The sequence below is a fragment of the Pan troglodytes genome, chromosome 3 (assembly GCF_028858775.2).
Source record: "Pan troglodytes isolate AG18354 chromosome 3, NHGRI_mPanTro3-v2.0_pri, whole genome shotgun sequence".
NCBI lineage: Eukaryota > Metazoa > Chordata > Mammalia > Primates > Hominidae > Pan > Pan troglodytes.
In genome coordinates this window covers 106,665,266-106,693,262 of record NC_072401.2, presented here as the reverse complement: position 1 = coordinate 106,693,262, position 27,997 = coordinate 106,665,266, and the positions used below count along the sequence as shown (strand labels likewise).

The window sequence follows — 27,997 nt, the reverse complement described above, 5'->3', positions numbered from 1 at the left end:
AGATTTTTATGAGCCTTTACAAATTGCTGCCAGACTCAAGATTTAAAAAAAGAAGGAAAATCCCATATCTGAAGATAAATTTGCTAATTCTGGATAAACACCATGTGTCTCAGTACATTTCTGGCACTTACCTACACATCTGCAAGACGGGAAATCATATTGAGTCTTGACAGGTGTATCCAATAAATTTTTTATAGGAGTATCTAGTAATTTGGAAGGTGACTCTATAAAATTATTGAGAACAGAAGCAGCTGTTCTTTTGGTTGGTGTCTTTTCTGAAGAAGTTGTTTGCTGCTCTAAAGCTGGGGTGTGGCTATCAAGTTCTGCAGCAGTGGTTTGTCTAGTCAAAACTGTGACTGGCCCTGACATTTCAACTTTTACTTGCTTCTGTGATTTGAGAGTAAGAGCCTTATGGTCAAATAACGACTTGGCCTGAAACTGCTTCAGATGCTGCTCCATGGTCTCAATGATGCTCTTTTGCTGCACATTATCACAGCTTGCAGGTGGATTCTCTTGCTTAGTTACCTTTTTCCATGTTTTGTTTTCTGGTGGTGCTGTGTGCATACAGGCATGTGGCTTGCATCCAGGTTCCACCTTAATTGGCCTGTGCATCTGACTATGGCAAGACTCAGTTTGGGGTTGCTGTGTTTGCTGTTGTTCTTGCTTCTGTAAGAGATGCCACCTTAGAGCAGCATGCTTTTGAATGTCCTTCTGGGGAGGGGTCTGAGTGTGACTTCCTCCCTGGTCAGGCACAGGAAAAACATTTGCATGGTTATGTATCAAGTACCTTTGCTGAGCAAGTTGCGCAGCTTGTTGACCAGACATATCTTGGTTTCTATTTTTATATCCCTGTAGAACTGAAGCTTGTTGTGACTTCTGCTCCTGTTCTTGAAAGCACCTGTGAAGAAGATCTTGCTTTGGGATCACATTATTTGGAAAATATTGCATGTGATGCAAGTTTTGGGTCTTGTTTCCTGCAAAAAGTTCAGGATGTGTAGTCTGTTCTTTATTCTCTGAAACTAGGTGTGTATTGTTTGAACAAGAAACCTGTATTTTGCATGCACTTGATTTCATGGTCTGACTATAAGGGGAATTTCTACGATTTATATTCTGTACTTCCTCCAGTCCCATTTGGACATTATGAGTCTCGAACTCGCTTGATTTTGAATACTGATTTTCACCATGAAAACATTCTTCCACTTTAGTCTGGCCAAAGAATGATCCTTCTCTTTGCTGATCATTGTTGCTTTGGGGGTGAGGAAAAGTCTGGAGTATTTCTTCTTTATTCTTTATTTGTAATTTTTGCTGCTGTTGCTGGTTTTGAGGGAGATGTGAATTCTGGGATGGTTGTGTTTGTGCTGCCTGTTTATGAGGCTTATGTTGCAAAAGGTGTGAGTTTGAAAATGGCTCAGTCTCTGAAGCCTGTTGATTCAAGTGCTGTTTCAACACTGGGGACATAAGTTTTTCAGTTTGGGAATCTGCTCTTTGTTGAAAATGAAATCTAGTGCCACACAGTGACTGCACATGAGCTTTTGGTAAATGGTCTGTTTTGGAGAAGTGCACCTGGTGTGAGGGTTTTTGGAACTGGAGATGTTGGTCCACTGTACCTTGGGACTGCCCTTGATTCATTTCAACTTGGTACATTTGTGACTTGTGCTCCAGCTGTGTTGTTTTCTGGGTGTAAGCTTGCCTTGGGAGCCCCCCAGGCATGTTGGAATTTCCAGTGTATTGTTTGGAGGTCATTTGATTGGAGAGATTGGGTTGATACTGAAGAATTGATGGCAGTGATGCCTCATTACGTTTTAGATGGGATTCTGCTTGGTGAAAATGAGGGGCCTTCAATTCAATCCATCCTGGTTTCAGATAGTGCTGTGTTGGGGGCACAAGATCTCGTGTTTGCTCCTTGTCTCGACCCTTCAGAATCTCTTGCTCTTTGTTTCTCATCAACTGCTGGCAGTTGTCCTGTAGCTCTCCACTGCGACCAAAAATTGGTGGGTTATGCTTGAGGTGTTCTGACATTGGTCTTGTTTTCTCAGAACACAATGGAACAGTCATTGTCCCTGCAGTCTGTATGTCATTCCTGTTCACACAATTATTCTGAGGCCTTTCAGAAAGCATCGGAGAAGGGCTGCATACATGTGTAGATGGATTAGGACTCTGGGAAGGTGGTGCCTCAGGTTTACCCTCTATTTTCACTTCCCTTAAAAGTGTTGTGTTACTTTGGTTGGGGTAGTGGTGGTGTTCTTCTAAAACTCCACCATTCAGAGTGCTTTTTCCTTCTGAAGGAAGCTGAGGAACCTGTGGAAGAGGAGGAGGGGGAGAAAGAAGCAATTGTGATGGTGGTGGTGGTGTGGTAGTGGCAGAAAAGGAATCCTTAGTGAACACTGAGCTTTGCTTGAAGTAAGCACCATTCATTTCATTTTGCTTTAAATACCGTTCAGAGCTGCCACCAGGAGCTTGCAAATTGCTGCTGGAACCTGAACAGAATTCTTCACCAGACGCTAGCTTTGTGGTTCCCTGGATGTTATTTTCTGCAGGAGATGGGCATATCTCAAAAACTGATTTTTGTTGTTGTAGTTGTTCTGGTTTCTGAAAGGAACAGGTATTTAGCATTGCAGCTGGTTTACTGGCATTATCAGCATCATCAGCATCACAGGCCTCAGTCACCACTGCAGCTGGCTTTGGAGGCAGCTCAGAGTTAGAGGTCTGTGCGGAATTGATCTGCCCTGAGGTATGCGATGGGTGAGTGATCTCACAGGACAACTCATTAGTAGCCTGACTGTTAATGGCATTTATGTGAGATGTGGTTTTCTGCACCGCAATGGAAACACAATCTGGATAATATTGAGACAGTGTTTTTTCCAGGAGTTCACCATGTGTGTGTTCCATGGAAGAGGCAGAAACTGTAGCACCATTAGGCATTAGCACTGCCTTGTTTTTAAGTAATACAATGTTCTTGTCATGGTAATTAGCACTTTTCCCCTCCTGCTCATTCAGAATCTGAAGCTCTGGATTTTCAGGCCCACTGCAGTTATGTGTTGAAAAACTGGTGAAATCTTTAACTGCATTTTCTTGGGCTACAGAACTCACAGATTCTTTCTTATCACTCAAATCGGAGACATTTGGTTGACTGCTTTCACCTGGATTTCTTTCTTGGCTTACCCCGAAGTTACGTCTTTCTCCATTAGCCTTTTGGTCTTGTTTCAATTTCTTGATCTGAAGGAGCCCAGAGAGAGAAGGTTCACTAACTGTGCGTTTTATTCCTCCATTTTGCAAACACTTGGAATACCCTCTACTTTCTTGTGTAAAGTCAGGACTCACACGACTATTCTGGTTTCCCTTCATACAGGGTATTCCATAATAACTTTTGAAAGACTGCCACTTGGTGTCTCCATTTACTTCTGGATGAGCTCTCTCAGGCAGTGGGCTTCCATTCTGGAGCTTTGTAGCCAGAGGTTCTGTCTGGCAAATGGGAGGTGATGGTATCAGGAATGGACTTAGTCTGTTGCCCTCAACATGGTTGGTTCTATCCTGTTCCATCAGGCTTGCTTCGGGGCCATCCACAAGGCTGCCCTCTAGTTGAATTCTAAAGAGCATGGAAACAAAAATTAAAATGTGTTTATTTCTATCTATCTATCTATCTATATATGAAAATACTAATATATCTTAAGGAATAATTGTGCATAAATATCGGAATACCTAGACATAGCAAACTGATATTTATTTTCATGTTTCATAGTGACAACTGACAGCTACTCAGGAAATAAACATTCTTGTCTTCCTAGCAACTCTGAAATATTTATGGTCATGGAGAACAAGGGTGATCAAAATTACCAGCTAATGTGGGAAGTTCATACTCTTAGTTATTAGCATCAATTTCATTCCTAAATAATTTTTTGCCAAAATGCTAAAAACAATTGAAAAATATCCCCTTTATTTTCTCCAGCACTTCATTTACCTAATCACTTGCTAAGTTCTATCAACTGTACTTCCTATATATTCCTTTAATCATCTTGACTGCCACTTCATAGCTCAGATCTTCTCTTTATCACTGTGCCTCCTCCTGATCTACTGCAGTAGCTTTTTTTTTTTTTTTTTTGAGATGGAGTCTCACTCTCTTGCCCAGGCTGGAGTGCAGCGGCACGATCTTGGCTCACTGCAACCTCTGCCTCCCAGGTTCAAGCGATTCTCCTGCCTCAGCCTCCCAAGTAGCTGAGATTACAGGTGCCTGCTACCATGCCTAGCTAATTTTTGTATTTTTAGTAGAGACGGGGTTTTACTATGTTGGCCAGGCTGGTCTTGAACTCCTGACCTCAGGTGATCTGCCTGCCTTGGCCTCCCAAAGTGCTGGGATTACAGGTGTGAGCCACCGCACCCCACCTGCAGTAGCTTTTAAAAGGGTTCTCCTCCCCTAGCCCTGTCTGCCCTTCCCCTCTAGCCCTTTAAGGTTCCCTTTGTTATCAAAAGGAAGACTGTAAAATGCAAATCTGATGTCATATTCTCTTTAACACACTGGCTTAAACTTGCCTGCATGGTTCTCAAACTATTTCATCCAAATACACCTGAGAGATAAGGCACACTCCCTTCAGTGTTATCAGTATTCCAGGTGACAGAATAGGGGTGATGAAAAGTGTACTTTATGAAAAACCCTTTCTAGGCGATTCTATGTTTTTCTCTAGAGGGGCTGGCTGCCCAAATCTTTTGATTTCTGTTTAAATGTTTTCTTCCCCCCGCATACAGGCTGTTTTTTCTGTCCTCCTACTCTCTCTTACAGTTTATACTCCAACAATAACAACAGCTTATAAATATCCAAACATAGTAAGCTGTTTCAGAGCTTCATGCCTTTGGTTTTCTGTCTGCCTAGAATGCCTTCTTAATCCCCTTATTTGCCCAATGACTCTAAACCTGCCTCAGATATCATCTTCCCTAGGATTCCATCTTTGACTCTCTAAAAGAATTAATCATTCCTGCAGAGAAAAGGGAACACTTATCCCCTTATTGCTTGTGGGAATGTAAACTAGTTCAGCTGTTGTGGAAAGCAGTGCGGTAATTCCTCAGAGGACTTAGAATTGCCATCTGACCGAGCAATCCCATTATTCGGCATATTACCCAAAGGGATATAAATCATTCTACCATAAAGGCATATTGCACACGTATGTTCATCACAGCACTATTAATGATAGCGAAGACATGGAATCAACCTAAATGTCTGTAAGTAGTAGACTGGATAAAGAAAGTGTTACATATACACCATGGAATACTACACAGCCATAAAAAAACACAAAATCATGTTCTGTGCAGCAACATGGATGGAGCTGGAGGCCATTATCCTAAACAAACTAACAAAGGAACAGAAAAATACCACATGTTCTCTTAAGTGGCAGCTAAACAGCAAGAACACATGGACACAAAGAGGGGGAACAACAGAGAGCAGGGATACTTTGAGGATGGGAGAAGGGAGAGGATCAAAAAACTACCTATTAAGTACTACGCTTATTACCTGGGTGACAAAATAGTCTGTACACCAAACCCCCAAGGCATGCAATTTACCTATATAACCTGCACTTGTACCCTTGAATCTGATTGCATTCATTCGAACATTTTTGAGAGTAGTACTAATGAAGATTTCAGAGTCCCAATAATGGAGAAAGCCAGAAGAAATGGCACTAAAAAAATTAATCCATTGTATAAGGTGTCTGCTTTATTTTCCCACAGTCTTTCTCATTACATTTATTTTAAAGACATAAGTAGAAAAAAAAAGACTATTTTCTTTTTGGGCGAAAAACAACTCTATTAAAACAGCTATTTCTTGATAAACAAGAAAAATGAAATAGAAGAAATAAGAATATAGATGTTGAAAGCAATGCTAAAGTTATTGTTTACAGATAAAAAGATTATATACAGGTCAACCTAGAGAATCAAGTAAAAAATGGTTACAGTTTGTGAGAATTCAGCAAAGTAGCTGAAGAAAAATTTATAGCCTTGATTTATAAGAGCATCAACCAGTCAGAAGTTTTACTGGAATAAAATACTGTAGTTATAATAGAAGAAATTAATACACTAGGAATAAGTTTTTAAAATGTGGAAGACCTATTTTAATATAACTTTAAAACTATACTAATATATAAGTACAAAAACAAAACAAGGGAAAAGCTATAATATGTTCTTAGATAGTTGTCAAATTATTCACTTAATATACTCTTACTAAAAGTACTTGCAGAATATTTTGAGGAATTAAGGAAGTTGACTCCAAAGTTCATTTGGAAAAATAAACAAATTGGGTAGCCAGGAATATTCTGAAAAAGAATTGTATGGGGCCTAGTAGCCAAATTAAAAGATATTTAAAAGCAACAAAGCTACTATACTTAAAATAGTTTGTGTTTGCACATATAATATTAATATGATCAATGGAATAAAACAGAATGTTCAAAAACAGACCCAAACCACAGAAATATGCTACAAGATAAGGATGGGATTTCAAAGACATACTTGATATTAGAACAACTGGGTAATCTCCTGAAAAAATGATAAAGTGGGATCATTCCCTTACACTTTAAGATAAATTCTAGATGAATCTAATATTTGAATACAGGAAATAAAACCCCCCCAAAAGTTAAAAACAATCTGAGAAAACTTAAAAAAATCTAATGACTGGGTAAGTTCTTTTTTTGTGAAACAAAATCTAGAAGTCATAAAAGATGGGAAAGTTTGCTAAAATTTATATGTGCCAAAATAAACATGTAAAGAGTTAAAAGTTGTATAAAACTTTTCTTAACATATAGGACGCCTACAAATAGATGAATAACCACATACTAAAAAATGGACAAGGGACATGGACAGTTCATAGAAAATGAAATGTGAATGGCTCTTAAGTATTTAAGAAGATATCTACTATTGCTCATAAAAAGAAATGCAAATTAAAACTGCAACAAGGTACAGTTTTTTTCTCTTCTCCAATTAGTGAAGATCAGTAAGCTTGATACTATACTATATTTGGCAAGCATGTGGGAAAACAGATACTCTCTCATGTGGCTTTTGAGAGTCAAAACTGCCACAAATATCATGTAGGATGACAATTTGGCAATATGTATAAAATTTCAGAAACACTTTCCTTGACCCTTTTAAGAATTTATCTGACAGGCTGGGTGTGGTAGCTCACGCCTATAATCCCAGCACTTTGGGAGGCTGAGGCCGGTGGATCACCTGAGGCCAGGAGTTCTAGACCAACCTGGCCAACATGGTGAAATCCCGTCTCTACTAAAAAGATACAAAAATTAGCAGGGCGTGGTGGTAGGCACCTGTAATCCCAGTTACTTGGGAGGCTGAGGAAGAAGAATCACCTGAACCCAGGAGGTGGACACTGCAGTGAGGTGAGATTGTGATGCTGCACTCCAGCCTGCGTGACAGAGTGAGACACTGTCTCAAAAAAAAAAAAAAATATATATATATATATATATATCTGACAAATATGCTCATATATACATTAAATGATGTAGGCACAATCTTTTGCAGTAATAAAAGGTTAGAAACAACCTACATCAATAAGGGTTATGTTAATTAATTTATGGTACAGCCACACAATATAATACCATGTAGCTATTAAAATTAGTATCTCTATATTTTCAGATGGAAGTATCTCCCAGTAATTAAATGGAATAAAGGAAGCTACACAACAGTTTATATAAGAATGCTACAACCTATGCCTTTGTAAAATAAAAAAAAATCATCTCTGGAGAATATATAATGAACTGGCCATAATAATTTGCCTCCAGGAAAAGGAATGGGGCAGCTGGAGAAAAGCACTGGGAGGGGGATTACTTTTAACTACTCCTTTTTTTTTTTTTAAATAACTTCCAAGCATGTGTATTACTTAATAAATAAAATAAAAGGCCAGGCACGGTGGCTCATGCCTGTAGTCCCAGCACTTTGGGAGGCTGAGGCAGGCGGATCACGAGGTCAAGAGATCGAGACCATCCTGGCCAATGTGGTCAAACCCCACCACTACTAAAAATACAAAAATTAGCTGGGCATGGTGGCGCACACCTGTAGTCCCAGTTACTTGGGAGGCTGAGGCAGGAGAATCATTTGAACCCAGGAGGCGGAGGTTGCAGTGAGCCGAGATCGCGCCACTGCACTCCAGCCTGGCAACAGAGCGAGACTCTGTCTCAAAAAAATAAAGTTATAACTCATATTGGACAAAGAAAACAAAGTGATGTTTTTATTTCTGCTAGATTTACTTCCTTCCATAAATTAAGAGATGGTCTAGATATACATCATCCAACAGTGACTAGTCACATATAGCTATTGAGCCCTTAAAATGTGTCTAGTCCAAATTGAGATGTGGTATCTATGAAAACATTTAGTTTGGATTTCAAAGATTTAGTGTTAAAAAAACACAAAAATACTCAAAAAATATTTAAGACATGTTGAACTATTTTAAATGTGTTGGGTTAGATCAAACGTATCATCAATTTGTTTCTTTTTCACTTGTTTTAATGTGAGTACTAGAAAATGTAAAATTCCATGTGGCTTACATTATGTTTCTATTGAACAAGTAGAAAATTTGGGTGAGACAATGGCTTTTAATCATCAATAACACCTAATAAAGAAACTTTAGGTTTTAAAATCATGAAAATTGATTTGTAGTCTTTGATATGAGTGGCTTCTCCAAAATCAGGACACTATCACTTTTCAAAAATTAAGGAGCATAGACATAAATCTAAATAAATCCTGTAGAAAGAAAGTCAATTAGCTGTCCAGATACTACCAAAAAAGGCACTTTTCTTTTGGTAACTGTAAAACACCAATTCATATACAGAGCAATCAAAAGGTATTTACATGTATATACATGTGTACATTTATGATAAATTATATAAAATTTGTACGATCTGTACATAATACATGTTTTTCTACTTTCTAAGGTATGAAATATTTTAAGCATTTAATATATTATCTTTTACTATAATCCATTCCACATAATTTTGGACATTCTTTAAAGTGTCAAGGGCAAATCCTTTGAGTATAATAATAGCTACTAAGAAATGAAGGTGACTAAAAAAGAAATGTATTTCAATATGGAGTTTTAAACACAATGGCCATTTTTAAACATTATACAGAACTATTTTGTCTGTGACAGCAAGTCCTTTATACAACCATTTGTGTGAAAAGTTTAATGGTTAACTTTTTCATAAGAAGGGCAGGAAAGTTATATGTTAGAATGAGGAAAATTTGTTATTGGTCTTTAAATCTTATTTCAGGAAATTTAAACTAATAAACTGCCATTTTAGAAGGAGAAAAATGCAATATTTTCTTTTACTTTAATATGTGCTAAATCACACTTTTTATATACATACCCTGGAATATTATGATCCAGTAACCCACTTGCACAGTACTCTTTCAAGCTCTTAGTGCTTGCATACTGATGTTGATAAAGTATTATTTTGCTTAATAAAAGAGAAGGAAATAAGACCTATGCATTTTGCTCATTGTAGAAATACTGAAAAAGCTTTCATGCTGTAGTTTTTATGGGGTCATTTACACAGTGTTTTCAAGCTTGCATAAAAAGTCTATATAAAGTCAATAATTTTTGCGTAAGATAAAAAAATCTTCAAAGATGAATTTTTGTAGATATTTACCTGCTATTCACCTGCTATTCAGTGAAAGTAGAGTTAATGAATTTTTTTTACGAATTTAAATGATTGCAAAGAAAAGTCTTTCAAAGTTAAACTGTTTTTCAGATAAATATAAATTTTTGCTATAGAGATTATTTGTGTGATTTTTGCTTCTCAGAGACTAAGAACAAAAATATAATTTTAATTCATATCTGCTCTTATAAATGACTCATCAGAAATATTTTGAATTATCATGATTGATTTTTTAGTTGAAATTAAACATCCTTCTATTTTTTCTTACACCAGAGAACACAAAATTAATATGGTATACAATATTAAGATACTGTTCTATTGTGCAACTAAATATTCAAACACCTTGCTATTGAAGGTCTACACATTGTAATTCACTGTATGCAAAAGAGTCCATGCCAAATAAGATTCTACCTATAAAAATCATTCCCTAGATGGAAACAATTCTTATTTTAGAATGAGAAGCAACTTTACAAGAGGATGGCAATGTCTTTCCTAAGAGGATGCTGGCCAATCAAAATTAAGGCCTTTTTTTGGGTTGTTAAACTGGTTACGAAGTTTATATACAAGAACAGAGACAGAAGAACCTTTGGGAAAACCTGGAGTGACTAATTGTTTACCCAGGGATGATTTTCATGATGTCAATACTTCACTCATTGCATTTAGTTAAAATTTAAGAATGAATACAGTTTTTAACATATTCCTCAGGAGATGCTCTTATGGGTTATAGCTGGTATCATGTTATCAACCTACAGCTCATGCAATTCCTGAAAGTTTCACAATGTGCTCTTGAGAACTGGTTCTAAGCACTGTTAGAGCTACCAAAATATTAAAAAATTATATTACTCTTTTTTCCTCCTTTTGAAAAAATGAAACTTCCCTGAGATCAAATACATGCCATATTATTTTGGCATCTTTATTTCCAGAATTCTGGACAAAGAGATCTTGCTTCTGGAATGACTAAATAGCATTTTAACCTTTTGAAAGGTATGTTAGGCTGTTTTTGAGTTGCTATAAAGAAATAGCTGTCTGGGTAATTTATAAGAAAATAGGTTTAATTGGCTTATGGTTCTGCAGGCTGTATAGGAGGCATAGCACTGGCATCTGCTTTGGGTGAGGCCTTACAAAACTTAGAATCATGGCAGAAAGCAAAAGGGGAGCAGGCATCTAACATGGTGGGAGTGGGAGAAAAAGAGAGAGGAAGAGAGAGGAAGAGGGAGGGAAGGAGAGAGGGAGGGAAGGAGAGAGGGAGAGAAGGAGACAGGGAGGGGGACGTGCCACACACCCTTAACCAGATCTCTTGAGAACTCACTATCAGGAGGACAGCACCATGCCATGAGGGATCTGCCCCAATAATCCAAACACTTCCCACCAGGCCCCCACCTCCAACACTGGGGATTATATTTCAACAGGAGATTTAGAGGAGCCAACAACCAAACCATATTACACGGCTAAGAAATTCGAAGGTGACACTCAAATATAAGTAATAATATGTAACAATGGTCCTAACAATGTATAAACATTTCAGAGTAGCAGCAAGGATCTAGTACCATTTTCTCATTTTAAAGATGTGAAAACTGAGGAATCTGCCCATGGTGAAGCACCAAAACAGAGGCTCCCACAGGGACTAGGCCTAAGCACTCTGGCAGCTCTCTAAAGCTCTTCCCACCACGTAATACTAAGACAAGTGCATAATTAAAGGAGTAAGTTTTGTTATTAAATTCACATTTAGCCAACAATTTAAGCTTTTTTTTTTAAGGTTTAGGATTAAAAAACAAAGTATTTTGGCTACGTATCTGTAGGTCTGTAATTATTAAGATGATTAAGGGCATTTTGCATGTCTTTTGCCAACAAATCATTTCTTTATGTGGTTTGGGATAGAATAAAAAAGAAAACGTAAACTTTTAGGACATGGAATTTGAAGCTGCCACAGAGTTATTCTGATCCCTTCTTTGCCACCTTCCCAGATTATCTTTGCAATGCTGGACTGCTGATGATTTTTCTCTAGAATATTTGAGGATGATTTATGAATCTCCCCTGGTAATGTCACTCAGAGAATTGGACCTCAAGACACATTAGTTCATTTATTTTTTCAGTCCTGCTGCACTGAGTTGAATCCTCACTCAGTGCAGTTGCCATGGCATGGAGCTAACACAAAGATGCATACATCCTCTACTGCCCTGAACTGTGGTTATGTTGAGGCAATGAGACTACTGAAGTGCCCTCGGAATACAGGAGAGGGGAAGAGTAGAGCTCTTGTCCCTGTCAATGTGGGCATATCAGCCACCCAAGTCACTCTTGTAAAATTTAACTTCATTTCTTCTTGCCGTAGTATGAGAGAAAAACACTAAGTCAAAGGTAAAAGGCTGACAACGAATGTTCATCAAAGCTACCTACAACATTGCTGAGGGAGGAGAACCAGTAACCTAAGGAGAAATGTGCATCAGTAGTCAGCAAGTACAGAGAACAGCACATAAATTGCACTCATAGAGTGCAATTTCAAAAAAACTAGTAAGAAGGCAAATGAGTTGTAGAAGCTCTTCTGATTATTGAACCCTTAACCTAGGAAAATACATGGCATGTTTATCTGCTTCACTATAAACTTATCTTTGCTTATCAAAATATAACATATAGCTCATTATTCAAATGACACACACACACACACACACACACGATTTTTTACTATATGGTGCAGCATGAGATTTCTTCATAGGTTTACCAAAAAGGCAACAAAGTGAATTAAACTTTAAGAATGAACAAAATATAATGCTAAAGTTATAAGAACTTTGGTATTTTTTTAAGTCTAAAAAGGCAGTTTTAGAAATTATCATTTGCCTAAATGACAGACTAATTAAATTACAATTTTAAACGGTTATAATTTAGATCCCACTAGTCATATTATGTATGTCTATCCTTTTATTCCAATAATCTAATGTTCTTTGTAATGCATGGGCTTCCAAGGAACCAAAAAGAATATTTCTATTTACTATAAATACCACCATTTTTTCAGAAATTCTAAAGGTCAAATTATAACCAGGCAATTTAACATAAATAGAAACATGCAACAATTATATGGCCACTCAATAATTTCAGCTAATGCCCCAGAATAAATTTTCATAAGCTACGAGACAGAAAGAGAGAGAGAGAGACTGGCTGATATGTCAATTATGTTAACCTTTATCTTCTATGTCAGAGGCATGTATTAATGAAGCATGTTTATCTCAGTTGAAAATACTGGCCTTTTGACTACTAGCTAACATTTTGGTTTCCTAAGACCAAAACAGGTTTTAGCCACAGCAGTTTTCCTTTGATTTTGTTCCTTCTCCCGCCTCTCTGAAAATAATTTATTATAAATTCTAGTCGCATTGGCAGCATCTGTGAAACAATTACTGCATCTAGGACTGACTCTGCAGTCTAATCCATCATAATTATGACAGGCCTCTTTGAAGATGCTATGATGCATGACTTAAAAATAGCACATTAGTGTGCAAATGGATCAGCATCTCATTTCACCAATATGCATTTAGGATTGTAATTTTGCTCCATACCATTTGACTCTTCGGATTACTCAAGAATGGTAGCTGTATCTCTCACCACATAAAGCTGTAGATATGCTCAAATTCGTGAAGAGGGCTTGATTTTTTGTTTTATTTTTTGGTTTATTGCTTTTCTAGGTGGGGGTATATCTTTTATTGCTCTAAGAAAAAATACACATCATTTAAATTTTATGTCAGCTTTTTTTCAAGGGGACAAAAGAGTCAATTTATAGATTTGTATAGTTGCCATACTATAAGGTAGTACATTATTTTTTTCCATAAAATAAGTTTTGCATGTCCTAATACTACAAGTATATATAAATTACTGTACCATCATGAATCCTGTTTATTTATACATTCAGATTACTGAGGGTAAATACTTCAGACTGCTTGCTTATGGGAACTATATCTGCTAAAGGCACTGTGTTTCAGGATCAAACTTATGGGAATCACTGTATATCTCTCTGTCACTTCCACTGACAGGCTTCACCTCTATTAGTAATTCAGAGTGTTAGGAATTAAATACTTACTGACATGAAAAACACTGAGTAAAGATGATGTATATGGCCACAACTCCTGCATAGATGGCATTATTCTCCAAAACTATTTTGGATTCTTCCTATCAACATGGGACATAGCTTGTGTCAATTATACACTTATTTCAAGATGTGTGCAATGCTATGGACTTCATTATTGTCTACTAAATTTCCCTCTGGATAGTGTTCTAAAATCCTGAGCAAAATGTTAGTTTAAATTCTTATCTTCTGTATCTATTAAGTTCTCTCCATTTCGTTTGACTTTAAAATTACTATGTAATATTGGTATGGTTGCCAAGTCTCACTCTTGAGGTAAAGAAAGTGTTTTTTTATAGGGCATTTCTTATAAAATTAAAAACTATTCTTCGTTAATTTAAAGTTAACATTATTTAATATTTAAATATTAAAGCTAAAATTTTAAAAACATAATCCAAAACATATATTTTTCAACAGCAAAATTAATGTAACCAAGCTACATGTTAGACCTGGAATATAATGTTTCCTATATGGATTAAGTATGGAGAATATAAGGTGAATTAATATTTTTAAGGCAAAGCTAACTTTTTATTTCTCATTCTGTAAGAACTTTCTATCTAAATATTTAAAAATCTGTGAAGATGTACTTCACATCTCTTGAAAAAGGACTGCTGAGCATGGTACTGGTACCGGTACCAAAACAGAGACATAGATCAATGGAACAGAACAGAGCCCTCAGAAATAAGGCCGCATATCTACAACTATCTGATCTTTGACAAACCTGAGAAAAACAAGCAATGGGGAAAGGATTCCCTATTTAATAAATGGTGCTGGGAAAACTGGCTAGCCATATGTGGAAAGCTGAAACTGGATCCCTTCCTTACACCTTATACAAAAATCAATTCAAGATGGATTAAAGACTTAAACGTTAGACCTAAAACCATAAAAACCCTAGAAGAAAACCTAGGCAATACCATTCAGGACATAGGCATGGGCAAGGACTTCATGTCTAAAACACCAAAAGCAATGGCAACAAAAGCCAAAATTGACAAATGGGATCTAATTAAACTAAAAAGCTTCTGCACAGCAAAAGGAACTACCATCAGAGTGAACAGGCAACCCACAAAATGGGAGAAAATTTTCGCAACCTACTCATCTGACAAAGGGCTAATATCCAGAATCTACAATGAACTCAAACAAATTTACAAGAAAAAAACAAACAACCCCATCAAAAAGTGGGCAAAGGACATGAACAGACACTTCTCAAAAGAAGACATTTATGCAGCCAAAAGACACATGAAAAACTGCTCACCATCACTGGCCATCAGAGAAATGCAAATCAAAACCACAATGAGATATCATCTCACACCAGTTAGAATGGCGATCATTAAAAAGTGAGGACACAACAAGTGCTGGAGAGGATGTGGAGAAATAGGAACATTTTTAAACTGTTGGTGGGACTGTAAACTAGTTCAACCATTGTGGAAGTCAGCGTGGCGATTCCTCAGGGATCTAGAACTAGAAATACCATTTGACCCAGCCATCCCATTACTGGGTATATACCCAAAGGACTATAAATCATGCTGCTATAAAGACACATGCACACGTATGTTTATTGCGGCACTATTCACAATAGCAAAGACTTGGAACCAACCCAAATGTCCAACAATGATAGACTGGATTAAGAAAATGTGGCACATATACACCATGGAATACTAAGCAGCCATAAAAAATGATGAGTTCATGTCCTTTGTAGGGACATGGATGAAATTGGAAATCATCATTCTCAGTAAACTATCGCAAGAACAAAAAACCAAACACCACATATTCTCACTCATAGGTGGGAATTGAACAATGAGAACACATGGACACAGGAAGGGGAACATCACACTCTGGGGACTGTTGTGGGGTGGGGGGACGGGGGAGGGATAGCATTGGGAGATACACCTAATGCTAGATGATGAGTTAGTGGGTGCAGCACACCAGCATGGCACATGTATACATATGTAACTAACCTGCACATTGTGCCCATGTACCCTAAAACTTAAAGCATAATAATAAAAAAATAAAAAATAAAAAATAAAAGAAAAAGGACTGCTGAACACACAAATATGTCAAAGTCCTCAGAGAAAGTTCCTCTATTTCTGAAAAGGTGTTAATTGGACAAGTAGCTGCACATATACATACAGCGTGTGCACTGCTCCTAATCTAAATCATGTGCATAGGAGGTTTTGTCAGGTTTTTCATAATCCTCAGTAGGGCCTATTTAATTCCCATGTTTAAAGTTTTAAAATGTGTTTCTTAAAATGGCAGTATAAACAAAATTTAATAATGTATAGATTATTTGAGGGAGAAAAATTCAGAGGAATGCCATTGAAGATGAGAGGCAGATTAACTCAGAGATAGAGATCTGCATTTAAGATCTGGAGACACCTGCCAGTTTAGTATAAATCTGCTTTCAGTTTGCAACCCAAGTTAACCAACCAGTTTCTCATTGGTAAAATGAGCATGATCTTTTGTCAATTCTCTATTATCCACATATCTGTTAATCCTGGAATTGTTTCTTGAATTTGGGCTTATTCCTGGCCTTTCTCCAAGTCTCACCAAACTAGTGTGTACTGAAGGAAACGATAATAATAATACTAAAGATAAACATAATTAGAAATGTACCGTGTCACAAATATTATTTGTTTCTCATACATTATTTTAAAAATCTATATTTTTCTATTTCAGTTGACTCCCATTATTAGAATGGATAATTGTGAGCTGGTTGTCCTTACTGGAACACTGTCTAGGATACATTTACATTATCCAATGCTTGAAACTTTCAATTAAATAAAAGTGTACTTAGAAAAATTGCAGAAGTTGTTTAGGCTTGGTCATGCTCTAAGAATCTGTCCAGGGCAAGGATGCCCCAGCAGAAAGAGACTGTGGGGTGGACTCAGCAGGCAAAGCTTAAGTAGCTATGGTGATAGAAGAAATAGGGACAGATCTCTCCTATCAGGGTACTGTGCAGTGAGAGCCCTTGTAGGCCTCTCTAAAGAACGCTCCATATATGTCAAGAAAGCCAGTATTCGGATGCCTGCCTCACAGAGGGCGTCCAATAGCCAGTCAATGCCAGGCAGAAAAATAGCAACATCCAAAGTCCTCCAGTCTTGTTCAGGTGCTTAAGGAGCCCTGAGCTCCTTTTCATCCTTCCTCAGTCCTGCCCAATCTCCTAGGCACTGGTGCTCAAGGTAGAGGGGGAGGGGAGGTATCAGGAGTGAGGCTCCCCTACTTTCAACTCCAAGGGTTGGAGCCAGTGTTTAAGTTTGTGCTGGGAGAAGAACACTGACTCAGGCTTGAGTTGGGAGTTTTAAAATGAATAGGACTGAGTTTGAAAGACAAATAAAATTGTTCTAATAACCAAAAGGTGCTGTAAAAATTATGTTATCTGGTCAAGAAGACACTAATGGCTGAATGGGGTGAAGGAGACTATAATAGTATATATGAGGGGCAATTGTAGAAAAAAAATACTTTCATTTTTATATACGGAGGTATGATTTTTCCAATAGAACCATTACATAAGGCCAACAAATGGGTTCTAATAATATATAAGAACTTTATGTAATTTCTAGGAGGGCTCATAATCATTCAGTGTAGTTACATAATGACACTGGTAGAGTTATAAAAATAATCTGTCAAGGTATTAATTCTTTCATGCAACGAATATTTATTGAACATATTCTACGTGTCAGGCACTCTAGTAGTCACCAGTAACACACCACTGAACAAAAGAGATAAATACTCCTGTCTTCTTGGACCTGATATTCTAATGAGGAGAAAAACAATAAACACAATACGAAAGTAAATTATGTGGTGTGGTAAGAAAATGTTGAGTGCTAAGGGAAAAACAAAGAAATAATAGGGCAGCTAACGGGGAATCAAGAGTATCGGGAAGTGGTTGCCCTATTAAATACTATACAGTGAGAGTAAATCTCATAAAGATAGTGAGATCTGAACAAGGTCTTAAAGTCGAGTTATATAATAAAAATCTAATTCACCAAGATGATCTTAATCAATGCATAATTCTTTACTGTTTGATACGTTGTCTCATATCTTCAGCCCTAAAATCAAGAATGGCAAAACAAAAAACAAACAAACAAAACCCCACAAAGCTATCAAAAGGTAGAAATTAACTATATTAGAGTTGGTCAACTAAATTGTCACATCCCCAGGGGACTCTACAATATTAATGTGAAACAAACATGACATACCTAGCATTTTATTTAAAAACTCTGTACCAGGAATCCTTGTAACACAAGCATTTTGGCAATTATGTACTGTACTGTATCCCTAAAATCTGCTCCTTCTCAAAAATATTTTGTTCCCTACCATTGCCTCAAAAGGCATGCCATCTATGTTTTGGAGAAGTTTTGTACAGACTTGAATAAATTCGTTTTCATATTGATCTAGTCTTAATCAACTGGTTACCATAACAATCTGGTCATTTTTATTCTTCCTATTTTGGAACAACTAGCAATGATCATGTTTTAGTTAATTTGTAGGATATTACAGTTATTTTTGAGAGTAAGATGAAGATCTTCTTAAAGATTAATAATGGAGATGCCATTAAACCAACTGCACATCCATGAGCTATCAATTTAAGAAATTTCAATATGTATCAGTTCTAATGAAAAGCTGCCAACATTATTTCATAACATAAACAAAATAACTTCAGTCTATCAGAAGAAAGAGTAAAAGAAATTTTCTCGTGGGTTAAATATTAGGAAAATGACAAATTTCAACTATATAGATGCTTTAAAAGAGTATCATATAACCATGTGTTCATCAGAAAAATACATCAATGTTCCCATACGTGATGATTACTCTAATTTTCTTTGATCTGAAAAGCTCTGATAAATAGGTTAAGATCACCTAAAATTATATAGCATGTTTTAGATTATCAAAATAGTAATAGACTATATATATAATATAGACATTATATATATTTTTCATTACAAAATGTTCTTCTGGAAACATAATTTATGGGATCCAGAAGTTGCATAAAATATGGTCTCTATCTTTAAGAATCTTTAATTATTTAATTGAGAAGACAAGACATATACCTACAGGACATAGACACAGTCAGAACAAGAATGCTGAGTTTTGGTTCTAAATGTGGGTTTGTGAGCAAGTCACAACCACCCCACATCTCAATTTTTAAAAATTTATAATATGAGGGGAATGAACATGATTACATCTAAGGTCGTCTTGTGTTCTAAAATGCTATGATTCTCTAAAACTGGCAATGATAAATATCTACTGGGGCTTCAATTAAATAAGTCATCACGAAGACCACTTTCGGTTTGAAGGGTATAATTTTTACCTCATTTTACACATAAGTAAACAGAAGCTAAAAGAACGAAATGGCATGGCATAGCTGACATGAGGAAGAAGTAGATATAAAATGCAGCCTTGTCCAACTTCTGAGCCAAACTATGAATAGATGGAGATGATCTGTTCAGGACAAAGAGGTAGATTTGGTGCTCCTTATCAGTACTGTCCTTGGAAAAGAAACACTGGATTGGCCAATATGATCACATCACTAGGAACATAAATTCTTCTATGGGGCAGGATGATTAAAAAGCTTTCTTCATTGAGGTCTAGAAAATAAATATTCCTAAGACTCTTCATCTTCAAGAATCATTGGGTGCCCTTAAAGCAAGTACCCTGGACAGTGGACATAAAAAATATTTTGAAAATTAAAAATCGGAATTCTTGATTATTAATTGATAAACTTACAATTTTGTTTAAACATCAATCTCATGTGAGTTTAATTAAAACAACTCAATTTCCTTCACTCCAGTCAACTCTGTGGGAGAGATAAAATTGGGTTTCTGAATTTTTGACATTAATAAGCAGGTCCTAGGCAATGGTGTCCACCCTAAAATGATGTCTTCTTGATGTCTCTATCATGTCTCTTTATAAGTGCAGTATTAATAAACTAGAGATGTGTCCTAATGTGTAGGTACCTGAACACACATGTACACCAACACCATTGAAACAGATTCTTATCATATGTGATATCTATCTATGGGATTGGTTCTTTGGGATATTAACGTGTAATTTTAAAAAAGGAGGACCAGCCTGAGAAAGAATAAAGTTCTGTGCTCAAGTAAGAAAACTTATTTTTTTTCTAATTTAAAACTTTCTTTAATGCATGGCCTCAAAGTCTTCAATATGATGATAGGATGTCTGGAAAGGTGCTGTGTGGCATTTCCTGGACATAATGAAACACAGGATCATTGTTTATGGAGCACCCTGAAAAAACAGTATTTCCATGGAATAGCATACTTTGGAAAACCCTAATTCAGATGTAGTATATGATATCTTATGTAATTTTAATCTGTGCATAGATCTTGAGGCACTGATGAGAACCTGTGGACTAGGAGAGTATAAATTCATATAACCACTCAGATGTAGAGTTCTGAGTTCATTTTCAAGAGCAAAGGACACATACCTATGCAAGTTTTGCTTTAGCTTCAAATTTAACTTGTAAAAACTAAACTATCTTCTTCCAGTTATATTGCTGTTCTAATGATTCACGCTCTTCACCTGTACTTTGCCCAAATACAAAATCATAACTTTTTTTTTCACCATGAGCTAAACAGACCATCCAAGTTATGCCTTTGAAATGAAGAGAAAGGTCTGTTCATAGGATATAATTTGGTTGATTGTTATTTTAGTGTTGCATAGTGCTGACATGTATCTTCATAGAGAACGCAGGGAGCGGCAAGAACAAAGAAAGAACACACAAAAAAATTTTAAACTCACAAAATCTAAACATTTAGGACAAACAAAAAATACACTTCCACGTATGTATTGAAAATAACATTTGAATTCAAAATAAGACTTAACTACCTGCAAAGAAATTTCCATATAACCTTAACATTACCTAGGAAATATCATAAATTCACGTCACGCTGTATGATGCATTTAAGATTGATGTGACCAACAGTTTGTCCAACAGACTTAGCTATACATCTGTTATCACGATTATAACTAAATCCGCTAAAAGATGAACTAGCTTTTTGTTTGAAAACAGCTTCAAATTAATTAGTGAATGATCCAAGTTTATGGCATTTTTCATAGAACAAAAACAGGATTGTAGAGGAAAACATCTAGGAAATATCATATAAATGTTCTGCTTTAACCTGTGGCAAATCATTACTTTTAAAGTTTATATTTGAATATAATATATAAATGTAAATCAGAAGCAATAAACACTTCAAATATCACCAACAACCTAAAAGTTGTAGCTTACCCCCTTTCCCCTCTATCGTATCCATCTTTTAGGAGTATAAAAAATCTGATTTTAGTTGCCATCTTATAAACATGATACCATAAAATACAAGTCCACCAGTTAAGACAAGCACTGAATTATGATGAAGAAAAAGAACATTTCAGATTAACTCACAAAGATTATAGAACTGTTATTACCAGAAGCACCAATAATTCCATGAAAGAACTTTGATTAAAATTCAAAGCAATATTTTAACTCTCCTCCCCCCGACCTGTTTCAAAGAAGTACTATGAAATAAACATGTATAAAACATTCCTTTTGTTTTAGTCAGCGTGGCTTTAAAAATACTCATTTGCACTCTATGTCTCCTCTTCTACTTCCCCCAGAAATACTAGCCAAACTCCAAGTATACTAGCTCTAATATTCACAGCATGGAAATGTTTTACATTGTCTTCTAAAGACCCACAGTTAGTAATCAAGATCACAAAATATTTTGAAGCTGAATTAACTTTATTTAAGGGGAGAACAAAGAGTAGAAGGAAATGGTGGTTGATCTCTTAATAGAAAAGGTACTTTAGTCACACATGGAGAAAATAGAACTCTGAGTTGTCAGACATGTCTCTTCAAAGGTATTGACTTACAGTTAAAATGTTACTCAGGCCAACCATTTATGGTATTGTATAAAAATTCTACACTGCTCTGCTAAAAAAGGTTATGGTTTAGAACCCCAGAAATGAGTTGGCATTCTGGTTGAAATCAAAGCAAACTCTTTCCCATGTTTCAATGTTCTCTTTGTGGTAAGATGTAGCATGAAGAGATGGTAAAATCACTGCAGATAAGGGGGAAAAAAAATTGGCTGATCTCATCTGTACTGCAGTTATTGCTTTGAGATGATGCTGAAGACTGCATTATTGAAGCAGTGCTGGGAAAATGTTGTATTCCTTTCTGTTTCTTTTTTCAAAATACTTTCAAAACTCTAAATCTTTTCTCAGAGGCATTTCTAACTCTGGAAGCCCACACAGCTACCAATCTTATAAACATTTACAAGTATTTCATCTCTAATTTAAATTTTAAATAAAATTATAATGTGCTGAATAATAATTCAGGCTTTTTGGTAATAAATATAAGTCAAATGTCACAAAGTTTAAAAAGCTCTTTCACTGATTTTCTAGAACATTATTTCATGGTCTGACAAGTGATTGTAAGATGTTATTACAGAGAGACACTGAAATAACCTATTCTTTTTAGTTTAAATGCTACTCAGTTGAAGAAAATTAGATTTTATAAAAAGGTCTCATGTAGCATTTTCTGGAAAAAAGCATCATATTCTTATCACTGCCTATGGCTGTGTAGGAAAAAACTTCTCCAAAATGCATTTTTCCTCTGCTCTCACATCACAACAATATTCAAAACAGAAAACTTCTCTCTTGTGACCAAATGTGTGAGGGTTTCTCCCCAATAACAAGCAGCAGACACTAGCTGGGTGTCCTCCAATTTAATTCCCGGAGACAGTGTCAGACCCCGTAGATTAAACACTCAGTTCCCAAGATGCCCCTGCCACAGACACAAGTCACAAATCCAGGCCTCCAGAACTTCTGACCAACCAGCTTCGAGTTGGGGTTCCCACAACACCCTCTTTGGGTTCAATACGTTTGGTCAAGCAGCTCACATAACTCAAGAAACACTTACTTATATTTGCTGGTTTATCAAAGGATACAGATGAAGAGATGCTTAGGGTGAAGTATAAGGAAAGTGCACGGAGCTTCTAAGTCCTCCCTGGATGAGCCACCTTCCAGGAACCTCCACTGGTTCAGCTATCCAGAAGCTCCCCAGACTCAATCCTCCTGAGTTTTTATGGAGGCTTCATGATCATCGCATTCCTTTCCCCAGTGCAAAGGGTGGGACCTTCTCTGGGGTTTTAAGACTCAAAATCAGAAGGGTGGGGAAGATTAGAATCTCCCTCAGGGTTGGGTGTGGTGGTTTGAGCCAAGGTGGGTGGATCACTTGAGCCCAGGAGCTGGAGGCCAGACTGGGCAACATGGCGAAACCTCCTCTCTACAAAAAAAAAAAAAAAAAAAAAAAAAAAGCCAGGTGTGGTGGCATGTGCCTGTAGTCCCAGGTACTTGGGAGGCTGAGATGGGAGGATTGCTTGAACCTAGGAGGCTGAGGCTGCGGTGAGCTATGATCACGCCACTGCACTCCAGCCTGGGTGACACAGGGAAGTCTTGTCTCAAAAAAAAAAAAAAAAAAAAAAAAATCTCCCTCGGGGGGCAAGTGAAAGGAAGGCAGGAGAGATTGTTTTCTAAGGCCTGCCCTGAGGTCCAACACACCCTACATTCTAACAAAAGACTGTAAAAAGGGATATTGGAGCTATGAACCAGAAACCATGGACAAAAACCAATATATATCATAACATGACAATGGCAAACTTTTGTCCTAGCACTTTATGAGGCCAAGGCAGGTGGATCACTTGAGGCCAGGAGTTGGAGACCAGCCTGGCCAACATGGTGAAACCTTGTTTCTACTAAAAGTTAGCCAGGCATGGTGGCCTGGTGGTATAGTCCCAGCTACTCGGGAGTCTGAGACAGGAGAATCACTTGAACCCAGCAGCAGAGGTTGCAGTGAGCAGAGATTGCACCACTGTACTCCACCCTGGGCGACAGAGGGAGACTCTGCCTTAAAAAAACGTAGTTCAACTCATTACTTATTGAGCCTGTGAGCAGAGTACTGTACTAGGTGCCATGGGAAACAGAATGACAATTGGTCATAGTCCTCTCTGACAGCTTTTATCTAATTTAGAAGCAGATCATAGAGTTAAAATAAATGCCATCAGACATGCAACTATGGGGACTCATAGGAAGGTGAGTCATCCAAATGAAGGGCTTTTGGTAGTGTGCTTTAGGAATTTTTAGAATGTCTTCACTTGCAGTGAAAGAAGAACATCCTAGGTAAAGGGAAATGCTTGAGAAAATTTGTAGAAAGACTTAAAACACAGAAAAATATCTTAAAATAGCAGGAAGTCCATTTGGTCAAGCATAGGTATATGTAACATCTTACAATGAGAAGAGTACAGATGTGGTAGAAATTAGTGTGTCATTTTGAATAAGGCTACTTGTGACGATCATTACAAGCTTTGAAGCATAATCCTGTAAGTTTCAAACTCAACTTGATTAAAATTGGCTAAAGAAATTTTAGTATGCTTCCTCTCAATTTTTCCTCTTCTGCATATTTGAAAAGCTGTGAATTTTTCCAAATTCTGCCTTTATGACTTAGAATAACAAAAGAACTATACTGATGTGTCAAACTTCAGCAGGTTATATCATTATGCTTATAAATATTGAGTTACAGCCCTAGAAAATAGTCACTATTAGCTATTTCATAATGCACCTGTATATTTCTATGTCAGAAAAAGAATTGAGGAGTTAAGATTTAAACTCAAGCTTGTAAAACTAGTTTATGCACTTAAAAAGAAGTAGATGAGCAGATGCATTTGTAAAATAAAACTCCAATGGAGTCTTTTGGTGGGTGGGTGGGGGAATGGGGAAAATTAATTTTTTTTTTCCTCTGAGACAGATTCTCACTCTGTCGACCAGGCTAGAGTGCAGTGGCACAATCTCAGCTCACTGCAACCTCCGCCTCCTGGGTTCAAGTGATTCTCCTGCCTCAGCCATCCAAGTATCTGGGACTACAGGCACGTGCCACCATGCCTGGCTAATTTTCGTATTTTTAGTAGAGACAGGGTTTCACCATGTTGACCAGGCTGGTTTTGAACTCCTGACTTCAGGTGATCTACCCGCCTCAGCCTCCCAAAGTGCTGGGATAACAGGCGTGAGCTACCGCACCTGGCTGGAAATTAATATTTTTTAATCATGAAAAAAATAGAAAATTAAAAGAGACTAATACCATTAATTCAATTTTTAATTTCACTTAAACCAGAAAGGACAGTCCTAGAAAATATAGACCAGCCATACACAATTTGAAAATCTGGGGACTCTCAAATTTGATTTAGTATGCATAAATGATTTTACTCTAGTTTAAAGCGTGTATATATGTGTGTATACACACAAATAAAGGCAAATACAGGTGAATAATCTATTATAACTCTGTTAAGTTGCCAGTCATTATATGTAAACATTATTGACTACATTAAAAACAAATCAACACCTGAAACTAACATGAGCTTACTATTTTATTAGTTGGATTTCTGTAATTAAATGTAATGTTCTGAAAGTCTGCTGGACCTCAATCTGAAAGGTACACTGAGTAATCTTTATAGATCATTTGGCAAAGCAGAACATTAAGAAGATAAAGAGGAGGTATTCATTACAACTATGGGTAACCTGGACTTCTCAACCATCTGACTAGATAAAAACTGCATGGCTTGAACATTTGGAATTTCTCATGTTTCAGGACAGATAAAGTGCTGACATGGGAAGAGTTACTTTATCCTCAAACTCAATTTCCCTTGAAGCTACCAAAGGAATAATCAAGGTGAGAATATCTGTTTCTATTGTTACCCTGCTTATTCACACCTCATTCCAACATTGGCATACTGTTATATGCAGGGTGAATATGAGGTGCCCATAAGGAATCTCAATGACTTAAGTTACAGTAAGTAGTCTTTGCAGTCAGATAGATCTCCATTTAAATCCATATTCTTCTGTTTACTGTGTGATCCTGATGGAGCCTTTGTTTTTTAATCTAGTGACAACATTAACACTAAAAGGATTAAATGAGAAGTATTAAATGAGATACGTGAAAGACAAATGGGATGACTATTCCCCAAACAGGCATGCATCTTCTGCCTCTATGCCTCTATGCCTCCATTTACTCCTTCATACAGAATTTCCCTATCTTTCACGGCTCAATTAAAAATTCACCTCCACCTTACAGCCTTTCTTGTTCTCTTTCAGCCAGCTGCAGTGCCCTCTTCTGAACTATCCTTTCATTTAGACCTGTGTTAGGACACTCTCACTTTAGGGACACCTTGTTCTTAGTTTTCCTCTATCTCTCATTGCTCCTTCTTAATGGCCCTCCTCTGCCTCGGCTTATTCCCTAAATGCTGGTCACCTCAGGGGGCTGGACTGGACCCTCTTCTCTTCAACATTCTTTCATCTATTTATTTATTTATCTTTAACATATTGTTCTAGGTTCTAGGGATGTAGGGATGAACAAGATAGTCTGGATTCCTTCACCAGTGAAGTTTATCTAGACAAACAAGTAGCCAAATAAACAAACAATTTCAGACTGATGAGTGCTATGAGGGAAATAAATCTGAGTGATGAGATAAAGAGGACTAAAACAGGACTATTTAGATAGAGCAGGTAAGGAAAGACTCTCTTGATTTGCTGATATCTATCTGAACTGAATGAAAAAGCCAATGATAGAATGACCTGGAAGAATGATCCAGCTAGAGGGAACAAAAGTACAAAAGGCACTGAAGCATAAATTAGCATGATATAGCTGAGGAGAAGAGAAACTGGTCTAGTTAGTTCTCAGTGAACAAGAGGAGTGTTTTGAGGTGCGGCTAGAAGTATGTAAAGGCCATGGAGGAGTAGAGTGTTAAGATTATTATTTAAATCCAGTGGGAAGCCATAGGTGCATTATATATAAAGCAGTGACATGAACTGATTTAGACCTTTAAAAAATCACTCTGGTAGCTGTATAGACAATGAATTAAAAGTATAAAACATAGATACATGAAGTTTAGAGACTGCAGTAATACAAGAGAAAGGATATAATGTCCTGAACTAGAGAATAGCAGTAGCAGAGAAATGGATAAATTTAGGACACATTTTGAAGGCAGAAACAGAACAACTTGGTAATGGATTAGATGTGAGAAAGTACATGAAAGGAACGAAAGCAAGATAATGCCTAGAGTTTTGTCTTGAGCTAAAAGGTTGATGATGGTGCTATTTGTTAGGATGGGTAAATGGGAACAATATGACTGACAGAAAAGTTAAGGCTTCTATTTCGAACAAGCTCAGTTTGAGATGTACATTATCATTAAAGTGGGATATTAGGCAGGCAGTTGAGTGTACAAGTCAGGAAATCAGCAAGAGGTCTAAGCTGGAGAAAACTGTCAACTGTGTTAACCTACCAATGGTATTTAATGCCCCATGACTAGATAAGATCATCCCAAGTAAGAGTACAGTTGGAGAAGCCAGCCTGAGATTGGGGCCTTAAAAACACTAGAATTTTGAGATTGTAAAGAGAATGAAAAGTCAACAAGGTGACCCAAGAGATGGCCAGGAAGATATTGAGATAACAATTTACTGAATGACCTATTTTATTCCCATGAACTCAAGTAGCAATTCAATCTCAGATCTATACTTCTAACTTTCAGCAGAGTTCACAATTTGGATTTTCAATCGTCTCCTAGTCATCTGTACCTGTATGTCCCATAGGCACTTCAAACTCTACTTATCCAAAATGGAATTCATTCTTTCACTCCAAACCTGTCATCTACATTCCCCATCAGTGTGAGGGGTACTATCATCCACCCAGTTACTTAAGAAGAAACCAAGGATGTTTAATTCTTTCTTCCCGTTTAAAAAATAACCTATCGGTTCTATGTTCTTATTGTCTGTAGAACCCACAAATTATCCATGTCCTTACTTTTACTACCATGGCTCATGCTGTCACCATCTCATTGCTGGATAACCGCAACAGCCTATTGAATGAACTTCTTGTCTCTAAGCCTTGCTCATCTTCTACCTATTCATACTGAAGCCCAATGCTGAACACCATCTCTTCCATACTTACTTATCACCCTTCAGTAGATCTTCACACCTCTATACTAATTCTGTTTAAAATAATTCTTTCATGGCTACCTACAACATTTCTTAATTTTCTTAAACACGTCCTCTTTTATAAAAGCATCTTCACCAAGGAAGAGTAAAATTATGTATTTTAGCTCCATTCAGAAACATACACACAAAAAATTAGAGAAATCTGTTGTCAGATTTCTGTTTTGTTTCCATTGTGACAAACCAACTTGGTATATGTACTGTTTTAGTTAAA

At 36.8% G+C, this 27,997-nt stretch overlaps 1 protein-coding gene across 3 annotated transcripts in view; it reads right to left on the bottom strand.

Annotated features, from left to right (window-relative positions):
- TET2 (tet methylcytosine dioxygenase 2) overlaps window positions 1-27,997 on the bottom strand; it is a 133,202-nt gene that overhangs the window by 42,404 nt on the left and 62,801 nt on the right. For all 3 annotated transcript variants that reach the window (XM_003310400.6, XM_009448088.5, XM_009448087.5), the window contains one exon: window positions 132-3,586. In XM_003310400.6, the coding sequence (XP_003310448.3) occupies window positions 132-3,540 (3,409 nt within the window). In that variant the 5' untranslated portion in view covers window positions 3,541-3,586. The remainder of the gene's footprint in view (window positions 1-131; window positions 3,587-27,997) is intronic.